The 22139-nt window shown below is 36.6% G+C and overlaps 1 protein-coding gene across 1 annotated transcript in view; it reads left to right on the top strand.

Annotated features, from left to right (window-relative positions):
- Window positions 1-5019: 5019 nt before the first annotated feature.
- The window catches only part of LOC128029243 (sortilin-related receptor), a 49333-nt gene continuing 32213 nt past the window's right edge, over window positions 5020-22139 (top strand). Inside the window, exons 1-6 of the mRNA XM_052616887.1 lie at window positions 5020-5308; window positions 11531-11647; window positions 13967-14095; window positions 16440-16601; window positions 16860-16927; window positions 19593-19773. Of these exons, the coding sequence (XP_052472847.1) occupies window positions 5021-5308; window positions 11531-11647; window positions 13967-14095; window positions 16440-16601; window positions 16860-16927; window positions 19593-19773 (945 nt within the window). The 5' untranslated portion in view covers window position 5020. The remainder of the gene's footprint in view (window positions 5309-11530; window positions 11648-13966; window positions 14096-16439; window positions 16602-16859; window positions 16928-19592; window positions 19774-22139) is intronic.

Raw genomic sequence — 22139 nt, forward strand, 5'->3', positions numbered from 1 at the left:
AACGTTTTCTTCTAGGATACAGAAACATATAGCGACACTCACAATATGGTAAACAATCATATATGTGGAACAATGAACCGACAAAAGACAGAGCACACTAGGGGATCTAAATAGGGGAACTAATTAAGACACAACAGGTGGCACAGATAAGGCAATCACGACAAGACTAGGATGACAAGGGGGGCGGGGCAAGGGAACGAGACAACACAAGCACATGGCCCAAAGACAAGGCCATGTGCTTGTACACAAAACACGGGTCTGTCATGATCCTGCCTCAAGACTAGAGAAAAGTCAGGACATGAAGGCAGAATCATGACACCTTTACCCTTTGACTGATTTGGACTTGTAGGGAGGAACAAAAGTACACTGTAAATTAAAGGAAGCTTTGTTGGACGGAATGCAACAATACACTTATTTCACCTCATTTGTCCTTTTTTCATAATTTTTGGAAGTCATAGGTCTAAGTAAAATTGAAAACTTATGTATCATTAATTTTAATAGGTTACTTACCTTGAAATGCTTCAGTTAACAGGCAGAAATTCTATTGTTGCATTTTTTCCTTTACAAAAAATTCCATTGTCTAAAACACAATTATAAACACATTTAGTACAACACATTTAAAAAAACATGTCAATCAATCTAGCTTCATAAGAGAAACTGCTGTAATTATAGGGTATTCCAATAGATGCATAACAAAATTCAATAATAAATCATAAAAACACTTTTACAGTACATTAACTAGTGCTGGTTTACATTAACTAGTGCTGGTGCGCTAAGAAGAATATGGCTTCTGTTTTACGCTCCCCTCTTAAAGGTTTGTTGTAGGAGTAACGTTAACGTTATGTAAATTTGGGGCACTGGTATAAACTTTCGCTGAAAGAGCAGATTACCTCACGACTGCGCGCTTTTCTTTCGTCTGGGTTTTTACCTTTTATAACAGAAAATTGCAGGTTCATTCAAACGATTCTCGCGGAGTCTGTCTGTCGCATGACTGATGTGTGCTCAGCTCGAGCAGCTTCTTTCACAGGTCCGATCCGATAAATGGTCCGTGCGGCTTTTCTAACATTTTTATTAACTTTAAGTAATATTTGTCTAAACATTTTTTGCAGCTTATCTTTTAGTGTATTAATACTGGCGCACAAACATGAATAGCATTCATTTACAATCGATCTGATTATCTGGGGGAAACAAACGGACTAAAGGGAATTAAAACTTTTTAACGTATAAAGAAATTAAGTATCAGACACATTACTTAATGTTATGAAAGTTATATACATCACATGATCATATTAACAAGTTACTTACCCTTCATAATCAGGCAGGCTGCCACTGATGTCATTGAGTCTCTGACTGGACCGTTAAAATTTGAACAGGAGTGAAGCAGAAACATATTTAACCCAACAGTTGGGTTATAACTAAAAATAACCCAACGACGAAAAAAAAATTACCCAACAAATTTTAAGATAACTATACACATTGACCCAATATGTGAAACCCAAATGTTGGGTTAAAAAAACAACCCAACGTTTTTTGCTGTGCTTAAGTACAATAATCAAGTAAAATTACTCAAGTACCATATTTTACACCTCTGCAAACAGGAAACATCTAAAAACAGGCTGGTATTATAACAAAATTATGGCTTTACAAAAACACATTAAAATAAAACAGTAAATATGATAACATATGATAAATAAAACAACAAATATATTATTTTCTAACTGTATTTAACATTTTCACAACTGTTGAAAACCTTTCGAATTTTGTTTATAAAAACATGCTTCTGGAAATGGATCTTTTCTATCCCTAATCAGGGTTAATATTTAGCATTTCAGGCTCATATTGACTACAAAGTATGTGCTTTCTGCAAATGTAGGGGAGACCGGGGATGGTTGTAACACTTTTTTCTTCAACGCCTAAAATTACCTTTTTCTTTTGGCTACAAGTCTAAAACTTCTAGGCAAAGTACCCACATGTTTATACTACAAATGGCAACAATTTAAATGTATTCAACTATATCACAGACTTTGTGAGATGATGACAAATACAAGGTGGTCCTTTATTACAACCTACCCCACTACTGGGGTAGGTTGTAACACATACTGGGGTAAGTTGTAACAGGTAGACAAAATATACAAAAACTAAGGGTACTCCAAGTGATTTGACACAAAAGCAGTTTTATTTTAAATGAATGACTGCAACAATAAATATGTGTGAATATGGGGAGTGTATGAGCATATTGTGTGTTTTTGTGCATGTGTGCCTTTGTGTGTGTGCATGTCTGTACGTGCACATTCATGTGTGTGTGTGTGTGTGTGTGTTCTTGTTTTTGTGACATATCAGGACACAACTCTGTATAATGACATGGGTATGACACAGGTATTACAAGGAGAGGGAGACTTATGAGGACATAACCCATGTCCCCATTTTTCAAAACACTTATAAATCACACAGAAAGAGTTTTTTTGAGAAAGTAAAAATGCACAAAGTTTCCTGTGAGGCTTAGGGTTAGGTGTAGGGTTGGTGAAGGGCCATAGAATATACAGTTTGCACAGTATAAAAACCAATACACCTATGGGATGTCCCCACTTTTCACAAAATGTGTGTGTGTGTGTGTGTGTGTTTGTGAGCAAATTAACAGGCGTATCCATACTCCAGAGAATGAACAAATGAAATGCATTCTTTACCAGTCACAAGTTCTAGTAATTCTGTAGAATTGTTAAAATCACAAAAATGTTCTTGGTTGTATGTAAGGGGATTGTTGGAAATTGAAATTGTCACATGACTCCTATCTTGCCCCTGATTCATGGAATTGGTAGTGTTACAACTCTCCCCGTGTTACAACCATCCCCGGTCTCCCCTAATTGTGCAAGTGTAACTGATTAGTTTATTATTTTTTATATCATTCATATCAGAGACTTCAGAGTTGTTTTGCTGAGTTTCGGGAATGTTTAATAGGCCTATTGTGCAAAACAATCCCGCAACCTACATGTCTTGTTATACACTGCACAACGGTATTACTTAATATGTATATAATGCAGTCTCTTTTGATAACTGATGACATTAGCGCTATGCTCTTCTCCAAGCTTTTCATGGCTACAATAACGGCTTGCGAGATGTGACCAAGTAATCGCAATAGTTGCAATCATATGATATCCAGAAGGTTAAATTGGTCTAGCATTTCCAATGTGTTCGCTGGTTACTTTGAACGGGGACATCTGGTCACCCTAATATAGAATGCATATATAAACACTTTGTCTCAGTGTTTCAATCGATTTTATATAAAAAAAAATGTATTGCACAACAAATCCAATACATAACTTTCACTGGAATATGTATGTATTGTCCAGTTTAATGAAAATTCAATAAATATATTTTATATAAAATACTAATAAAGGCATGACTTTTGCTTTAATAACTTGTGGCTAGTTTACATTTTCATTTGTCTGCAGGCTTCTTCCAAATCATACCTGTCAAATTTTGGTTTTGAAAATAAGGGAAATTTTCAAATCATCCCAACAAAGCTCCAGTATCCCTTACATTTTAAGACAGGTGTTATAGCCCAAATGAAAACACAAAAGGGTATATATGAAGAGCATTTATTTAAAGGCTTATTTGCATATTTTCTGTTCATTTAACATTGCTTGTCTTTACATTTACATTTTATTTTCATTCAACACATTCTTTTCATTTCATATTGCTTTTCTTTTACAGTTTTTCTTTTTATTTCACATAACTTTTCTTTTACTCTTTTAGTGAGTTGATGTACAAATTTGTTGCAGACTTTGCATTATTTAAAAAAGTAAATTCGCTGTCCCATTTATCCTGGTATTTACAAATGGGGTTTGGTTCTTTGGCAGGTGTGCCTTCACTCTCTATCGTAGCATCCATCATCCGTCTCGGTTTTTTCTTTTGTTGTTGTTGTTTTTCCCGCGTTATAACTCATGTCATCTGACCTCACACACTCCTCGCGACAGGCTACTACAGGTGGCAGTTATCGCTAGACTAGTGACAGAGCTCAGATTGGGAATGTTTTTTTTATTAATATTTTATTAATAACGCAGGTTAAAATAAAAAAAAATAAAATTAAAATACGGGAGATTTACGGGAAAATACTAATACGGGAGGACGACGGGAAAGAAGGGTAAAATATGTGACTTTCCCGGCCAAAACGGGATACTTGACAGGTATGATATATATATATATATATATATATATATATATATATATATATATACTGGAATCATATGTATATACTGGAATCAAAGCAAAGTCAAGGCAAGTCGTGGCCTAGTGGTTAGAGAGTTTAAATTCTAACCTTAAGATTGTGTGTTCAAGTCTTGGGCCAGCAATACCATGACTGAGGTGTCTTTGAGCAAGGCACTGAACCCCCAACTGCTCCCAGGGTGCTGCAGCATAAATGATGCCCACTGGTGTGTGTTCGCTGCTGTGTGTGTGCACTTTGGATGGGTTAAATGCAGAGCACAAATTCTGAGTATGGGTCGCCATATTTGGCTGCATGTCATGTCACTTTTTACATTTATTTTCCTTTCAAAAAGCAATTAAGAATTATTATCATGATTTCCTTCTATTATTATTATTTGCCAGAGATTTAGGGATGCTACTAATATAAAGCTTTCTTTCTGTGAAACTTTCCCTCAGACATCTCTTATTTTGTTCTCACCAATCTACAGTTTCTGCACTGAAAAAAATAAGTTATTCATTGAATTTACTAAAAAAATTTATGGTAAGTGGTTGCAATCAATTTATTTTAGCTACATTTAAATAAACACATTTTGCTGAAAGTGAATCAGCTAAATTAGTTTATTTAAATGTAGCTAAAATAAATTGATTGCAACCAATTTTTTTTTTTTTGTAAATTCAATGAATTAATTTTTTCAGTGTGTGAAACAAAACAAAGCATCATGTGCCATCACTTGCCATCTGTATCCATGGTAATAAGTGTGACCGCGGTTAACCGCTAGAGGCGCACTGTCACACATTACATTCAACATACACAAACATGGCGTCAAGGCAGACACGCAAGATGCTGGCGCTCAGTCGCTGTGCCATATATCTGTTTTTGTTACTCGTTCCCGGCGCGATCTCCTCCACGCTTCGACTACACCATGACCAGAGATTCATTCTACCACAGGACAGGGGTTTCTCCCTGGTGCGTGCACACCTGCAGCACGCAGAAAGTTGCGTCGTGCGTCTGGAGAGGGAAGTCAGGGAGGCTTCATCATCCGCGCACCAGCATCGCGTTCGGCGGAATGCTGCTGGATCACCCGTGCCAAAGGTTTATGGAAGGGTAAGCGAGGTTTAACTTGCATTCGTTGGTTGTGATTGCTTGGATAATAAGGGCAAAACACCCTCAAGAGTTTTCATAACCTCATAAATATTAAATTCAGTGTTCCCAATAGTTGTGTATCATTCACCTTTGGTTCGCACGCAGTCACCTAGAAGTGTAAGTTAATTGGCCTGTTTGTCAGACGAAATGTTCTCGATCTCCCCTTCATCTCGCAAATTATAAATATTATAAATAGATATTTTTTTATTATCACTGACTTGAGTGAATGTGTCATGGAAAGGTTTCATCGTTACCTACACATTAAACAGGATCACCTTTCTCTCTTACCTGATATGACAATAAAGATATTCGATACTAAAACAATTTTTTTTTTCTTAGGATGTATTATGTAAAAAAACGCAAGTAACAATCTCCCTTTCTCTCTCCCTTTCTCTTTCTCTTTCTCTTTTCATTCTCTCTCTCTCTCTCTCTATGAAGTATTGTTGAATGAGACATTATGTATTATTTTGAATCAGTTATAATTGATTTTAAGTTTTATTAAGCATACATTACCGTTTTCTCTATTATTTCGGTCTCTGATGCCTTACTGAATATTCCTTATAGAATAAGAAAAAAAACATTAATTCAGTGGGTATGTAATAATTATTGAAAGGAATTTTATGGGATTAAAACAAAAATGCTCTTTTAACACGTTGTCATGCCATGTGGGGTAACTTGTCACAATGTAACCTTCCTCTAAACAGCTTTTTGTGCTTTTAATTATTATTATTATTATTTTTTTTAATTTTAAGTAAAAAAAAAAGCATTTTACCTATTTATTTGGGGTTTTAACTATTTTGCATTTTACCTATATACAAATAAATAGGTAAAATGCAAAAAAAAAATATATTTTTTTTACTTAAAATTTCATTGCTGCTGAAAATTAACCACATTCTCCCTATATATAAATATGCATATCTAAATGTTTGTTTTTACACTGAAGGGTTTATGCCTTATTGCAGTCTCTTGGGAATTAGAAATGGACTGGGCTCATCTGGGTTCCTGTTAAATGTATGACAGTGTTTCTTTGTTTGTTTACGGTCAGGAAGCAGCGTTGGTTATGCAAGCATTAACAAAACAGAGAGGCATAACTGGTTGCACAGTCTTGCTGGGAAAATATCCAGCTAAACCTTAACCCCACAAGTGTTTTGCTTCAAGATATTTGTTAAGTCAGCCATGCAGCAGTTCCTAGTTCTGCTTTACCACAGATCCATTGTGCCGTAGACATCTTGAAGTAGTCAAACCACTGAATTTTGTCTAAAAAAACTGTCATTGCGGTATGTCCACAGACACAAGATTGTGGGTGGTAGTGTAAATACAGGTATTGTGGTTTTGGCAAGAGCTGGCTGACCTCACATTGGCTCAAACAGCCTCGTCTAATGCAGCAGGTGATGTTGTGATTCAAGGTGTGTTTTGTTGTGGCTCACTTGTGGCAATACAATCCAAAAGTAGAGGTAGATGGTATGACTCTTGATTTGTTAAAGATTATCACTGTGAACCTAAAAACATTTGAAAAAGGAATTGATCAGATTTTTAGTTATTTGCATTTGAGTTATTTGGATCATACATACTTGTAAATATATCTGAGCGGTGACTTGCAGTATTTTTGTCAGTGATATAGTGATGTACAAAAGAAAATTACTCAAACTGTCAAAAAAATTATAAGGAAGGTATACCATCATGTAATTTTTCTGTAATGCATATGCAGCTGCAGCAGTGGGCGGCCACTAAGATTAGACTTTCACCCGGTAGAGAGGACAGGAAATCCTCTATGAAGTGTTATTAGTGTCCTGGATGTCCATTGCAGTTGCTATGAGGTACATTACCCCCTTAGATGATCCAATTAAGATCTCCAATCTGGGCCCTAGCTTCCTTCCTTCCCTCTTTCAGACCTTTTGGTTTATGCATTGTTTTTAACAGATACTGGGAGCAGTGTTAGGTAAGATTTAACAGGCATCAATCCACTCTTTTTGTCTGTTGTGATCAAGTATCCTAGAAGAGTCCTCAGCACTGCCAGGACAAGTATATACACAGTTTTAAAGGATTCTTTTTGTTGTCTTTGCAGATTTGTCGTGACACTCAATTACTCCTCAAGTTTGAAAAGCTGTGACAGAGTCATTATCATAAATATTCAGTTCAGCGCCAGACCCCCAAGAGCAGCACTTGAAGGCAAATGCCTTGGCGGACTTCATAGCAATAAGTGTTTTTACTGAGAAAACAAACAAAAAAAATTCCCCTCTATTTTTTGTTTCAATTTGACACATTTGTTTATATATTTATTGCTTTTGGAGAGACTATTTAATGGGAAATATTTCACAGTTTGAACTGGCAGTCCTAATGAAGCAATAATTAATTCTTAGTAATATATTATACATTCAAAACAATTTTTCTTGTAAATTTAATTAATTTCATGAATTTAATCTTGATGATCTTGATGCCTTCTTTCCCCTTATTATATTAAACTACGTTAAGTAGACTTCTGGCAAACAAGTGCACTTTTGTTCTAGTATGTAAAATATGTAATGCAGAGTCATAACCGTAGCCGGAATCTAAATGAGTTGCCTTGACATTGCCTCACCTTTCTCAGGAAAAGCATGGACTTATTTCACGAGTCTCGAAGTCATGTGAAATCAGTTTTTGATCTAATTTGGTAATTACATCCATTCATCCTCATTTAGTTTCTCTTTGTCCTTGTACTACTTGAAAAATGTGGTGTTTAGTTAAGACCGAATCTTTGTAACCGGTTACTTGGTGTTGTACAGTATGTATAACAGTTACTGCGAAAGAAATTTGCATTAAGTTCTCTTTTATTTTTTCAGAAAACTATAGAAAATGACTGGATCACATTAGCTTTCCTGTTCAAACATGATATTTAAGTAGCCTTACTTGCAGACTATTTTAGTTCCGTTTTCTGTGATATGAAAGTTGAAATAATGGGGGTGTAGATGTTTATGAGCATTCCTTGGAATATTACTTGTCTGAACAGCCTGCCGGTTTTGTTTCGATTTTTCTGAAGTTCTCCTCTTGCATTAAGCTCAAGGTGAAACCAAATCAACACAGATGACTCATATAATCTTTATCGTTCCCCTAAGACACAATTTAAAACAAACATCAACAAGAAAATTATAGCCTAGATGAACTCAGTATTAATCTTGTCAGCAGTTATTGGTTTAAGATGATTTATTAATGCTTTATGTGAATATCAAAAGATAATGATCATTTCCTTTTTAGTATATTTACTATGTGGCTTGCTAATGGATATTCAAGTATGTTTATTACATGGTAGTATAACACATCCCTGTAATGGTCCCATGTGGTACTTATCCATACTGCAATAATAAAACAGGCTTTTAACTGTACTTTAAGCATTTAACTGCATAATGACTGCTCGGTTTTCCTTTGGTTAGGCCACAGTGATATTAAATGTGTGGTTCACCCAGATTGTTTTTTTGAGAGGCTTGTATGGTTGGTTGCCAGAAGGGAACGGGTAGGCAAATTTTTGGCCCAAATGTTAGTGCTGCAGAGATGATGTCATGGTTTCAAGCCATGCATTTCTTACAGCGATGGGCCAAGGTGCTCTAGTGCTCACACTTTCTCATTCTTTCCCTACTGAATAATACATAAGAAACAGAAAAAAATATATATTTTTCACTGTTTCTCAGTCTTTATTGTGCTTTCAACAAGACAAGCGATAATAAACGTGAAGTTATTTGCACTTGTATTACAGTCGATGCATTCAGCATATTAAGGTGCCAGTATAAATGAGGGCCCTGTTAGATGATCAGAAAGTCAATTTCCAGGATAACCAAAAATTGCAGACAGGCCTTTAACTCTCTTTGAATAAGCAGACCCAAGAGTTTGCCAGGCTGAGACGGATTGGGTTGCAACCATTTGCACTTTCAAAGTGTATGTTGGCAAGGTGGTGGGAAAAGCTCCTGATGAGATGGTGGGGAAATGTTTTTACAGATTAATCAGCTGTTAGAAAACTACAGTCAACCATAAATCAGTTGATGTGAAGTACACATTGACATTTTTCATAATGCCAATTCACTTGAAAGTTTATTGGTTTGTTCAAATTACTTGTCAGTGAACTGTCCAGTGGAATTTTTAACTCCATTGATAAAAAAAAAAAAAAAAACACCTTGGATGGATTAATACAAAAATTCTTTAAAAATATGCACTTAAAATGTCGCATTTTAAAATATTCATATATTATTTTATTGTTGTATTTAACATTTAAATACAGCAGTTTTAAATATTTCAAATGTGAATTATTGCCATTTTTACTTTTGAATGAATCAATTGACTTTATTTTTAAGAGGCACTTCTAGTCTTCCATAAACTCCAACACAGCCTGAAACAGCAACATTTACAGTAACAGTGCGAGTTAGGGACAGGACTAACTGGTTGTTTGGCTAAAGGCACATAGGATGTGATTAAATTCACTTCTACTTTGAATAGTCAAAAACACGTCAGGCAGGTCACATGATTGTAAAACTGTTTATCAAGATGTCGTTACACATCACATTTTGCGTGTGACACATACTTTATTAAACAAATTTAGAAAAGCTATGGATTATACAGCTGCAATATTTCAAATAAAAGTGTTTTGAGGTTTTCTTAACAGCTCTTTCAGTCTCCTATAGTCTCTACTTTGTACTAACATGCTGCTTGCCAAGCAGGCCTACAAAACAGGGAGATTTACTGACATGTTATGGCGAATGAAAATATGAATGCATTGAAGGTGAGGTAGCTTGAGGCAAAAAGTCACTGCTTGCACATGACAAAAAAAAAAAAACAAACATTCCTAAAGGAACATCAATATGCCTTTTACCAATCCTATAATATTTAAAATGGTATAACAAGTGGAAGAAGTTTTCTTTTGTTAAATGCGACCTTTCAAACAAAAAGTGGTTTAACAAGTTAAAGAGGTCATAAGACATTGCTAGAGAAACATAAAAATATTTTGTGTATTTGGTGTAAAGTTTAAGGTAAAAAAACACCATTATTTTCCACATTCTGTACAGTATTGTTGCTCCTCTACTCCCCGAGTTTTGAAACGCCTCGATTATTACAAAGCTCATCGTTCTGAAAAGCTCCGTGTGCTCTGATTGGCCAGAAATTTTGTGAAATTTTGTTTTGTAATTGGCTAAATTCTTCAAGCGTGTGACGGAAATGTTACACCCCTAACCAAGTTTAGGAAAATTTCCCTTTGGAAATATTTGGGTTGTACATTTCTGGAACAGTGTTGTAAATAAAACTTAACCACCGATTTCTAGTTGTGTCCTCTTTGGAAGACCAATCAATAGGGATGGGCGATATGAGCTTAAAAATGTTTCACAATAGTTTCTGATATTTATTGTGATGGTGATAATAAATACTAGGTGTTTCAGAAGGGCTTTGACAAGTCTTAACTCTATAAAGAGTATCTCATTGTGTTCGAGACTTTACGGAACTTCTGTATGCACGAACAGCTTTTAACACTCCAAAGTTAAAGGAAACCATGAAGTTGCATCATATGACCCATTTGAGGTTAAGTAAGAAAGTCTGTTGTTTGCCAGTGAACAACGATAGGACAGGAGAAGAAGTGGTCTTAGCTTTTATTTCTTTATAAAAACAACCTTTTGCAAGTTCTCTTTTATGACTAAATGGAGATATTGGAGGAGAACCCATGATTCTATGGTCCTCATGCAGAAGTTTGAATTAAAAATGGGACAGGCTGTTCCTAGTTGAAAGAGAACAGGGGTGGACATGAAAAGATGACTTGCATTTCTTTATTCAACAGATTAGATTGGGACGCCGCAACCCGTAGTTTCAGTTTTCCTGCCTCTATAGTGTAGCTTAGCTCTGCTCTGTTTGTGTGTATCTGTGGTTGTGTTTGTTTTCTCAAAGACTGACATCCTTACATGCAAGAGACACACCTGCAGTCTCTACCACAAACTCCAGGCTGTCAAATACAGATGCATTTTAGCTAAAATTACAAATGCAATTGAACTCTGGTGGAAAATGACCCAGTGAGTGAAGCAGAAACAGAGAAATGTCTTTGAAAATCAACTCTGAGCCAGCTGTAAAACAGTGTTATGCCATGACGGATTGATTTGTGCTGTGGAAACCTAGATACTTGTCTGACCACAGGAAAATAAATGGCAGCTACAGTGTATTCAGTGTATTTTGTATTCACAGGCCAACCTGAATGACTCTCATAATCAAATGGTCGTCCATTGGGCCGGGGAGAAGAGCAACGTCATTGTAGCGTTAGCGAGAGACAGCGTCGGTGCCACAGATCCCAAGACCAGCTCTGTGAGTATATAATTTTTTTCCATGGATCATTTCAGAACTTTGACTTCCAACATTGTATATGAATATATGTATATGAATATGATATGACTATTCACTGTAAGATACAGAAAACATATTGACCAGCTAGATTTGCTTTGTAGTGCTCTCTGAGTCATACAGATGAAAGGCCTCCTTCTGTTCTTCAGTTCCCTACACTTTCAGTCTATCTTCTTAAATTCTACCTGTTCCAACTCGCTGCACTGCCTGGAAAGACTCTCTTGCACCCTTTAATGTTACTTTTCCATCTGTGTGGCTGTAATTGCAAAGTTTTTAATAATTGCACGGCTTTAGCGTAAAAAATTATCTAATGCAAATGTGAGAACAAAAGTGGTGCGGTCATACGTTTTGGTGCACTGGAGCTGTTATCTGCTCAACTGTGTGTAGTGCATTACAGTGCCAGTGATCAGTGTTGCCAGATATTGCTATGAAAACTACATTTAAAAAAATAAATAAAAATAGATAAATATATCTATAAACCTAAACTACAACTTCTCCCTTTCTTAACTTTTTAAAGTGTCAAATCAAGTAGAAAAGACGAGTCCAGACATGCTTGTAATAACTGGATTTGGCCACATGCGCCTGCACCCTCACTCTCAACTCTCTCAAGCCTCGTTCACTTCTCCATTTCATTTTCATACCACGGACGCTAAACATCCTTGCAAACTGTCTAAATATGCAGACAATCATAATAGGAGTTTTAAATAACAAATTTGTCATTCAAAGAACACATTTTATTTCCGAACATGAAAAATGTACAGAGTTCTGGACCTTGGTGACCTCTTAGCTGGCTACGGTCATGGTAACAGATGTTCTTTGGGAAATGCAAGACAAAGCAAATCAAAAGACATCCAAGTACAAAAACTTTTTGTCATTGGAAATGGCAAGAGATTACAGATCAGTGTATTACAGAAACAGTCTGTTCCAAAACCAGTGTTTTTTCAAAAGAATAACTGCCTAGTTTTGATCACTTAAATTCTTTGAGGTAAATTCTAGCAGACTTAAGCCTGGCTCACACTACAGGATTTTTAAAATCCTAACCGATTATGAAATCTGGCTTCAGCACACACATTAGGAGAATCTTCGCAGATTATCTTCCCTCAAATCTTACACATGCACACACTACAAGATTTGAACATCGCGGCTCAATACACACTACAAGATATCATTAAGATTATCAAACCAGAAGGAGCGCGTCACGTGATCTCATGCAACAGTTTGTCACTGATATTTGTTTACATATGTTAGCTAGCATGCTAGCAGCTTTCTGCACTAACCCATTGCATTCAAAACTGAGGCGGTTTTTACTCCAGTGCTTCTCTTTCTCCTTACGGTTGTGATGCATTTTTGACACATTATACAGACTGTCGTGCTCCTACAAAATGTCAAGAAACAGTTTCCTCTGTCTCCACTATCCAATGGAGCCGTACATCAGCTGTTTTGTGCATTGGCTGTGAAAGTACTGACGTATTCATATAGCCATCATCATCCCGATTTAAATCCTAAATATCCAACATGTTTGATATTTACATGTATCCTCTTTGGAGAAGACAATCCCAGAATGCAGTCTGTCAAATTTTGCATCCAAGATGGTGGACAGATCAATTATACACTTTATTGTCCTTGAAGGGAAATTTGTCTTGGATTACTATGCAAAAAAAGTGACCGGAAGTTGAATAATAATTATAATTCAACCCACACTGAAATGTATTAAAAACATAGTTGAATTCAAAATTGGCTATTGTACCCAGGAAACTGTACTGTTTATTTTATTTTATTTTTTGACGACAACATGCTATCCTAGAAAACTCAGTTGGAATCAATTGTATGCAAAGTCTTAATCTGCTTCACATAAAAAGTAACTTATTACATTATCAAGCTGTTAGCCTAGCAACATGCTAACATCAAAATCTTTTGGATTCAGTTATATGAAGAGTCTCATGCTCCTCATGTAAGGAGTGTTATTTTTGAGACACAAGTAGTTGCTAAGTGTATCATGCTTTTAGCTTAGCAGCATGCTAACATCAAACAGGAATCAATTGTGAAGAGAGTTCTTATGTGGAGTTAATTTAAGAAGCATTGTTTTTGAGACATTAGGAGTTCCTCCCTATTAAGAAAGTACCAAATCTGTTTCATATAATATTAAAAGGTTTGTGTTGACTTAAAAGGCAGCTGCCTGTGTAGAGAGTAAACAACAAGGCCGCTTACTAGGTTTTTGGAACAAATCTCCAATTTCAGCTGTGTATCAGGTTGAAGTTTGACATTGTGTTGTTTATTTAACAGGTGTACGTGTCTTATGACTATGGGACCACCTTTACCCACATGTCAGAGAAATTTAAACTGTCTGAAGACCAGGAGGGCAAGAAACAGGTCATCTCACAGTTTTACCACAGCCCCGCCGACAACAAACGAGTAAGTGTGTAAGAGACATCAGCTGAACTATCAGTGTGACAATGAGCTGTTTTGTTTTTTGAGCTTAAACCGAGGTCAAGCAAGACCGCGGTGACACTGACTGCTTCTCAGCCATCTGCAGCTGTGACCTTCCACAACTCCAGTTGCTTATACACTCACAGAGAGAAACTCCAAATGCTGGGCAAAAACACAAGCTACATCCTTAGTCTCTGCCCTAGGCACCCACTATAACGGGCTTCTCCACTCAATCTCTGTGAGGTGCAGAAGCTTATGGGCGTTGGAGTGGGGAACTGCAGATGTGGAAGAACCACTGTGGGACGCTGCATTGCGTTATTGCAGGGGCTGACGGCAGCAGACGGTGACCATTCATCTGGAGTCAATGATGTGGCTGCCACCTGCTGCTGCTGAAGGATCAAAACTAAAGCATTACGAGTGTAATTTGTACTGTTGGTCCGCGAATGGAGAAGAACTCTAAATCTTGATTGTTACAGATGGGATAATTAACAGAGACATTGGCAGCGAGCTTTTGTGGTTTGCTGTTGAGAATTTTAATGCATTTGTGCTAAATTAATAATCCTGACATAATCTCATATGAATAACTGTGTGAAGCACTCATAATTAATTCTTTTAGTCCTTCAAGACATACTGGGCCTGATTGTTTGATTGATCGCTTTATAGGGGCTTTGGCTTGCAAGTGTGAATGGATTTTGTAAGGAGTTACTATTGACTATTATTATTCACAATATTATTAATATTAACATAGACCTAGATTATTGTAGAATGTAGTTAGAATTTTATATAAATGTTAACATCAATAAATCAACAGTTATTACTCTCCATACCATTTCTTATTATGTTAGTTTAATAATAATAATAATTAATATTAATATTTATTGCTTTATATTTATAATGAATTTGAGGAAATCATATGGCTTGTGAAGTAGGGTTGTGCCGATAGATGATAGAATCGTGTATCGTCGATAGTCAGAGATATTGACTATGGCAGATGTCTCTGTCAATAGTCAAGACGATATTAGGCTCATTCTCCTATTAATGTATTAAATTATAATAATAACTATTATTATTTTTATTAGGCGGCCTATTATAATTCGGCTAGCAAACTGCCCAGCTATTTCACTTCAGCACACACACGCATGCACGCACGTGCGCGCACACAAAAGAGGATTAGAGTCAGTGAAGAAGTTGTAAAGCTTTGACTCGGATAACTCATTAAATTCATGAAATGAAAGAGATAGAAAACAAGGAGTTGGTGTCCCAAACATTTAATGGCTGCTACAAGGCAACTCGCTCTTCTCATTCATGAGAGATTAACTCTTTCTTGGCGTTACAAATAAAGTAAAGACAAAATAATAACAAGGCGGCAGAGCGAACTCATCATCCATAGTGGTTCAAACGTAGTCCTTCTACGTCATCACCACATAGTGTGCGTTATAAGTGACCAGTCTCTTAAAGGGCACACCGCACTATAATGTGATGCATGCATACTTAGTTTTGGCTGTTCCAAAGTCTCCATCCACAAACAGGCACACATCGTGCAGATATAAGGTATTTCATTGCACTTTAACAAGTAATCTGAACGGATATATATAATATCTGCAATATTATAATTGCACATATATTATAAGCAAGCATTTCTGTTTCAGTTCCAGTTCTCATTGCTTCAGAATCTGGAAAGGGTAGTGCCCTGCTTCCAAAACCAGGCCATGGAGAAGACAAAATCTTTAGCAAAAGCTTAAACGAAAGATCAAAGAGAATGAAGGCACATTAGAATGGCAAAAATGCATAATCTGAATAATTAATTGTTACAAATATGTTTTTTTTTTTTACTATAATTAAATGCTTTGATGTTCTCATAGAGCCAACAGCTTGTAATAAATAGCTGTGATATAGCAACTTCACCCAAAAAATTACATTCTGTCATCATATATTTACCTTCAAGTTGTTGAAAACAAAAGAAGATGTTTGACATAATGTTGATGCTGCACTTTTTGTGATTGGTGATTTATAATGCCAATTAAAAGCATCATAAAAGCAGTCCGTATGACTTGTGTGCCCCAAGTCTTTAAGACAAACAGGCTGATAATCGGGTCATTATACATTGCAAATCTTCAACTTATAGTCATATGGACTACTTATATGGACTACTTGTATGGTGTTTTTTGGAGCTTGCCATTATAAACCACCATCCACTGTGCACCACTTTGCATGTCTTTTTATGTTTTCATCTCATTTTAAGATAATAATATAGGACGTATATAGGACGTTTTTGCTGTATGTACCCTTTTTTTAAGTGGTCTTTGTTTTCTCAATTTTTCCCTTGCAGTATCTATTTACTGATACCACAAACAGTTACCTGTGGAACACCTTTGACTTCTGCAATACTGTTCAAGGTTTCTCCATCCCATTCACACCCACAGACTTACTGCTGCACAGTAAGAAGCCTAACCTGGTCCTTGGTTATGACAGCTCTCACCCAAATAAACAGGTATGAAGTACTGGGCTTTTTATCTGTATAATGTGTGTTCAGTTTTAGTAAGGTGAATTGCACTGTCATTTTAGGCCTTTAGCTGTTTGTAGAGATTTGCCCCTTTTTTTATTTTGCACTAAGCTGCATGATTTGATGTGAGGTAATCTGCTGTCATTTTTTAATAAGCACTGGTTCATGATAAATGTTGAATCATTAAATGTTATAACAGGAACTTCTTTATTTAAACTGATTTATTTCTTTTTTCTTTTTTGGCAGCTGTGGAAATCAGATGACTTTGGTGAGACGTGGGTGTTAATTCAGGAGCATGTGAAGTCCTACTTCTGGTAAGATTAGGCAGTTTGAGAGTGTTGACGCAAATCGCTCTGTGAATGTGTCCAATAGGAAATCTGTTTTGGAATTTTGTCTCTGCTAATAATTTAACTAAATCTTTCAGTGCTATAAACATATGAGCTTTTCTAGAAACAAGCTCCCTTTTCCAGTTAAGTGGAAGTTCACCCAAAAATCGAAATTATGTCATTAATAACTCACCCTAATGTCATTCCAAACCCTTGAGACCTCAGTTTATCTTTGGAACACAGTTTAAGATATTTTAGATTTAGTCCGAGAGCTCTCAGTCCCTCTTTTGAAACTGTGTGTATGGTATACTGTCCATGTCCAGAAAGGTATTCCATGCTACATTGCCATTTTTTGTCACATCATATTTTGCATGGAGCTTTTCATACATGACTCATTGCTGTCTAAGAGAACAGGGAGTTTGCAGCTCATTCTTACAGTAAACATGCAAAATAATCAGGAAGATTTTTTGCATCAGTGTTTGTAATTCGAAGAGGGTTGAGCGCTCTGTGATGCCTCTCTCAATTCACAAGTTTATGTAGGAATGTGTAATTCTTTCTCTGGGTTGCAGCCAACACTTAGTGTTTCCACAATCAGGGACTCACATCGAAAGCAAGAAGCAAATAACAGAGTGACGTTTATTGCTGGCCCGTTCCATAAACATCATGCTCCAGGATATGATCCGACCGGAAGATTGGAGCTAATTAGAATGTTATGACTGTAATTCATCACAGACATGATTACAGTGTTTTTTTTTTACTTTAGCGCTACAATGTCTACAGTGTCTTGATGCCAGAGCAGATTTGTTTTGCACATTATTGCAACATAACAGTCTGAGATATATAAGGAAGAGGTCAGTGTTCACAAGCACGTGGGATGCTGTCCAGACAGGCAGTTTGACAGTGAAACAGTCGGTTGTGGCTGTTTCTCTGATGTGGCTCATACTGCAGTCGTATTAATAATTGATTGTGTCTGTCAGCCTTGGCCCATTTCATCGGCTGGTGTGGCAGTCAGTGCCTGTGGGGTAACATCAGCGACCCATTGCGATGGCCCAACACAAATGACTTGGGAGCTCGGAGGCCGACTACACCATTTCTGCAGTGATGACCATTCTATTATTTGCTCTTAAGAGCTCTCTCACACTGAGCCTTGCTCAGGATTCTCTGAAGAACCTGTACATTTCAAACAGCTCTATCTTTTTCTGGATTGACAGATCATTTAACAGATGTTGAATCTCTTTTAGGGATGCATGATGTTTCAGTACTGTATTGGTTATGGACTGATAATTATATATATATATTTTTTTTTAATTTAAATTGTCACAGTCATTTGCTCTATTTGTACATTTAGATTCCTTTTTGTTTTGTTTAATTAAATCAGACTTAAATCAAACGTAAATAATAATAATAATCTCCAATAAATATTTATTTCTTTTGTATTTTTCAACAAAAATATTAAGCAGCACAACTTTTTTAACATTGATAATAAGAATAAATGTTTCTTGAGCAGCAAATCGGCAGATCTTAGCTAATAATGCCGTCCTTAGTGCCTCCAAAATAAAAGTCGGTCAATGGAAAAACTTATTGGACGATGCCAATATTTTAAAAAAATGCCAAATATCGGCATTGGCGATATATCAGCCGTCCACTAATTACAGGAATAAATTACATTTTAAAATTCAATATTAATTTAATTCATTTTAATATTCAAATAGAATATAGACAAGCTAAAGGCGGAGCTTCAGAGCAGTAAGCCCCTGCAGTAAACCCCGCTGCTCAAAGTGTTAAACTTCCAGTTGTGAAATAGAGAAGGCAAACTGTGAGGTTTGTGTGTTTGTTCCTCTGCGAGATAATCCCTTTATCCTCTAGCTTGTTGATTTAAGAGCCAGTCTCAACAATCAGCACCTCTGTATGTTTACAGAGGAAGTAAAGTGAGGCCGTTTGTCCGGAGTAGAGAGAGAGACACTCCCGACCGTTTATCTTAAACTGTTGCCCGTTTCTCCCTGTCTGTAATCTTGATCTCCCACCCTCACCTTGAATAATTTATCAGTAGCATCGTGCAGGAGACAGATGAGGAAATTTGTTTGCCTGTTTGGCTCAGTGTAACATAAACACTGTAACCAACAGAAAAACGTATCGGCCAATGGCGATATTTAAAAAAATTCAAATATTGGCCGATATATCGATATGTCGGTCGACCACATAACCTAATGTTATGCTATGTTAAATTTGCATTTATTAAATAAAAAATATATATTAAAGTCAATAATATTGTGAAATATTATTGCAATTTAAAATAAGAAATAATTTATTCCTGTAGCGGCAAAGATGAATTTTCAGTAGCTATTACTCCAGTCTTCAGTGTCACATGATCCTTCAGAAACCATTCTAATATGCTGATTTGGTGCTCAATACACATATCTTCTTATCAGTGTTGATAACAGTTGTGCTGCTTAATATTTTTTGAGGAGACGTTGAAACTTAACTCATAAAATATGTTATTGGTTGTTATGTTTGCCATGTAAACATAAAGTGTAATATACATTTATGCTAAACTTAAAAATAAAAAAATGTGGAGGGGGGCTTTCAGGAGTCCACTACATGCTGCTTGCATCTGCAGATATGTTCAAGTATGTGTGTCTTTCTGTTGCCATAGGGGTGTAGAGCCATATGACAATCCCACCACAGTGTTTGTCCAGCGCCACGAGCCCCAAGGAGACTCCAGCATCCTCAGCAGCACAGACTTCTTCCAGGACGAGCAAAACCGCCAAGTTATCCTGGAGAAGGTGGACAGCTTCCAGCTTCGGGACAAGTACATGTTTGCCACTACCAAAAGAGTAAGAGTGCACTGCAACCAGAGCAAAGCTGCAAGCTTTTATAGGATAATTGGAAACTTCAGACAAAATATGGGAAGAATAAGCAGCACTGAGCTAGAGTTAAAAAACTGAAAATGTGCAGAGTGCTGAGAGTCAGATTCGTGCCAAACTCCCTGAATGCCTCTCCTGTGAGTGTAAACACTCCTCTGAAGAGCTGGAGGAACAATCCAGCTCAAGATGAAGTGGCAGTGATAACAGGCTTATTTAAAGCCCTGGAGTCAAGTGTGGAGGATTGCTGGTTTGTTTATCAATCAGTGAACTTCTGAACTTTGTGGCAAGAAGGTAATTTAGACATGTGACCCTCTATAAGGGGTGGACCTTAATCATCTGGGCTGGTAACCAAAAGGTTGCAGGTTTGAATCCTTTTTGAAAATCGATTTAGTTATGTCGCATCAAAGGGACCAAATTTTGGCCAGAATCTAAGGCAGCATAGTGCGTATCCTACACAGAGAGCACAAACCCAGAATGCACTGCCACATGCTTGATGTTGCTTGATGATTGCTACATTTTCATATAAATGTTATATCAGAATTATTTGGTGCATTTTTATTAACTGTAGGTGTATGTAAGTCGAGTGGAATCTGCGATCTCTTTCCCAGTTAGTTTGCTGGCTTCAATTGCTACAATATGATATGTTTTCTGCCAACTTTCAACCCAGGGTGTTAAAATACGGGCGGAGTCGGAGTCACTCAGACCAAAAGAAAAACAGACATTCCGACATGGAAAATACATTTCAATGTAGAATAACTGGCTGTAGCATTGTTTTTCAGAGAAACAAGTATTTGAACTTAGCATGTTTCCGAAATATATGCAAACATGTTATGGTATTTTTTATGTTTTAGTACAGTCATAAAGCATCCTTGACAATGTTTTTTTTTTTTTTGAGCAGTTGCATTAAGCTTAGATAATAATTTAATAATTTCAAAAAGTTTTAAGTCATCCTGGTTGAGAACTTCTTTAAAACCATGCATCATGTGTATATATTTATATTTTTGCATTTACATAATAATGTGTTGATTTATTAATGAAGAGTTTCACTGCAATAAATGGAAACTCTAAAAATGCTAACTGCTTAAATAGATTGAAGTTGATTACGCAGATTCACACTTTCTTTACCATTTAATTATTTTTGCCTTTTTATTGAAGTGAAACACTTATATTGTTTGACAGTTTTGACTAAAGACAATTATGATCCTACAGTGTTTTGACATGTATTACAATGTGTTTTGTATTTTGAGGTAGGTAGTTTTACCCAGCCCTGCACCCCAGGTCATCAGTCAAGATAGGAACATAATAATTTTCATTTGATATGCCTCCATGAAGTGTTGCATAGTTTTGGTTGCTGAAACAATGACTGTCTAGACTACAAGTCTATGCTGACCACAGCTAGTGTTATATTTCAGTGTGTTTCTCTTACCCTTGAGTGTATTCAGTTGTTAATCATCTCCGTCCCACATCAGCTGGCATCTCACTAACCTCATCCACAGCAAATGTTCAGAACTAGATGATGCATCTGGCAGGTCACACATGGCACTGCCAGGTTTGCGTATAACAGAACCCGACCAAGTCACCCATTAAAGTGGGACGAAATGTGCAATTTCTCTGCGGCTTCAGAAAGCCAAAGACTCTGTGGGAATTGTGAGGGTTGTTTATGAGCGGTGCTGCACGGATGGCACTGCTGCGGCCCTGGACACCGTGCTGGAGGAGCTGCATGCTTGAAAAGCTCTGATCTATGTTCTGTTAATGAAGTTGTGGCTTGGTTTCCCTGGGGTGCTTCTAACCACTCATGCACCACTTACATACGTTCTGCTGCCCAGTGCTGCCATATGGTCCTTTCTTTAACACTATGCTGCTGTAATACAGTGAAACAGGTTTAACATTCTTGTTCTTGTTTGTGCATTAAAGAGGTAGGTAACACATAAATGAAAATTCTGACATAATTTACTCACCCTCATGTCATTCCAACCCTGTATAACGTTTTTTCTTCTGTGGAACTTAAAAGACGTTATTTTGGACAATGTTACATCTTCTATGGCAGTGCACAGAAGACAGAAGGTTTGGTTTGGAATGACACGGTTGGTAAATGATGACCAAATTCTCGCTTTTAGCGGAAATATGTCTTTATATGATCCTGAAAGTCATCTGAATCTCATTTAATTGGTTTTTTTGGTGTTGAAGCAAGGCATAGAGTGCAATATGCTCTCTCTTTGAGTGATTTTTCTAAATTTTCCACCAGCGCCTGTGGGAAATTTGCTCCCTGTGTTCTGGTGCGCCACAGTTCCAGTGGATTCTTTTTTTAAGGGATTTGGATACTTCGCTTATTGAGT

Source organism: Carassius gibelio, chromosome A15, assembly GCF_023724105.1.
Source record: "Carassius gibelio isolate Cgi1373 ecotype wild population from Czech Republic chromosome A15, carGib1.2-hapl.c, whole genome shotgun sequence".
Taxonomy (NCBI): Eukaryota; Metazoa; Chordata; class Actinopteri; order Cypriniformes; family Cyprinidae; genus Carassius; species Carassius gibelio.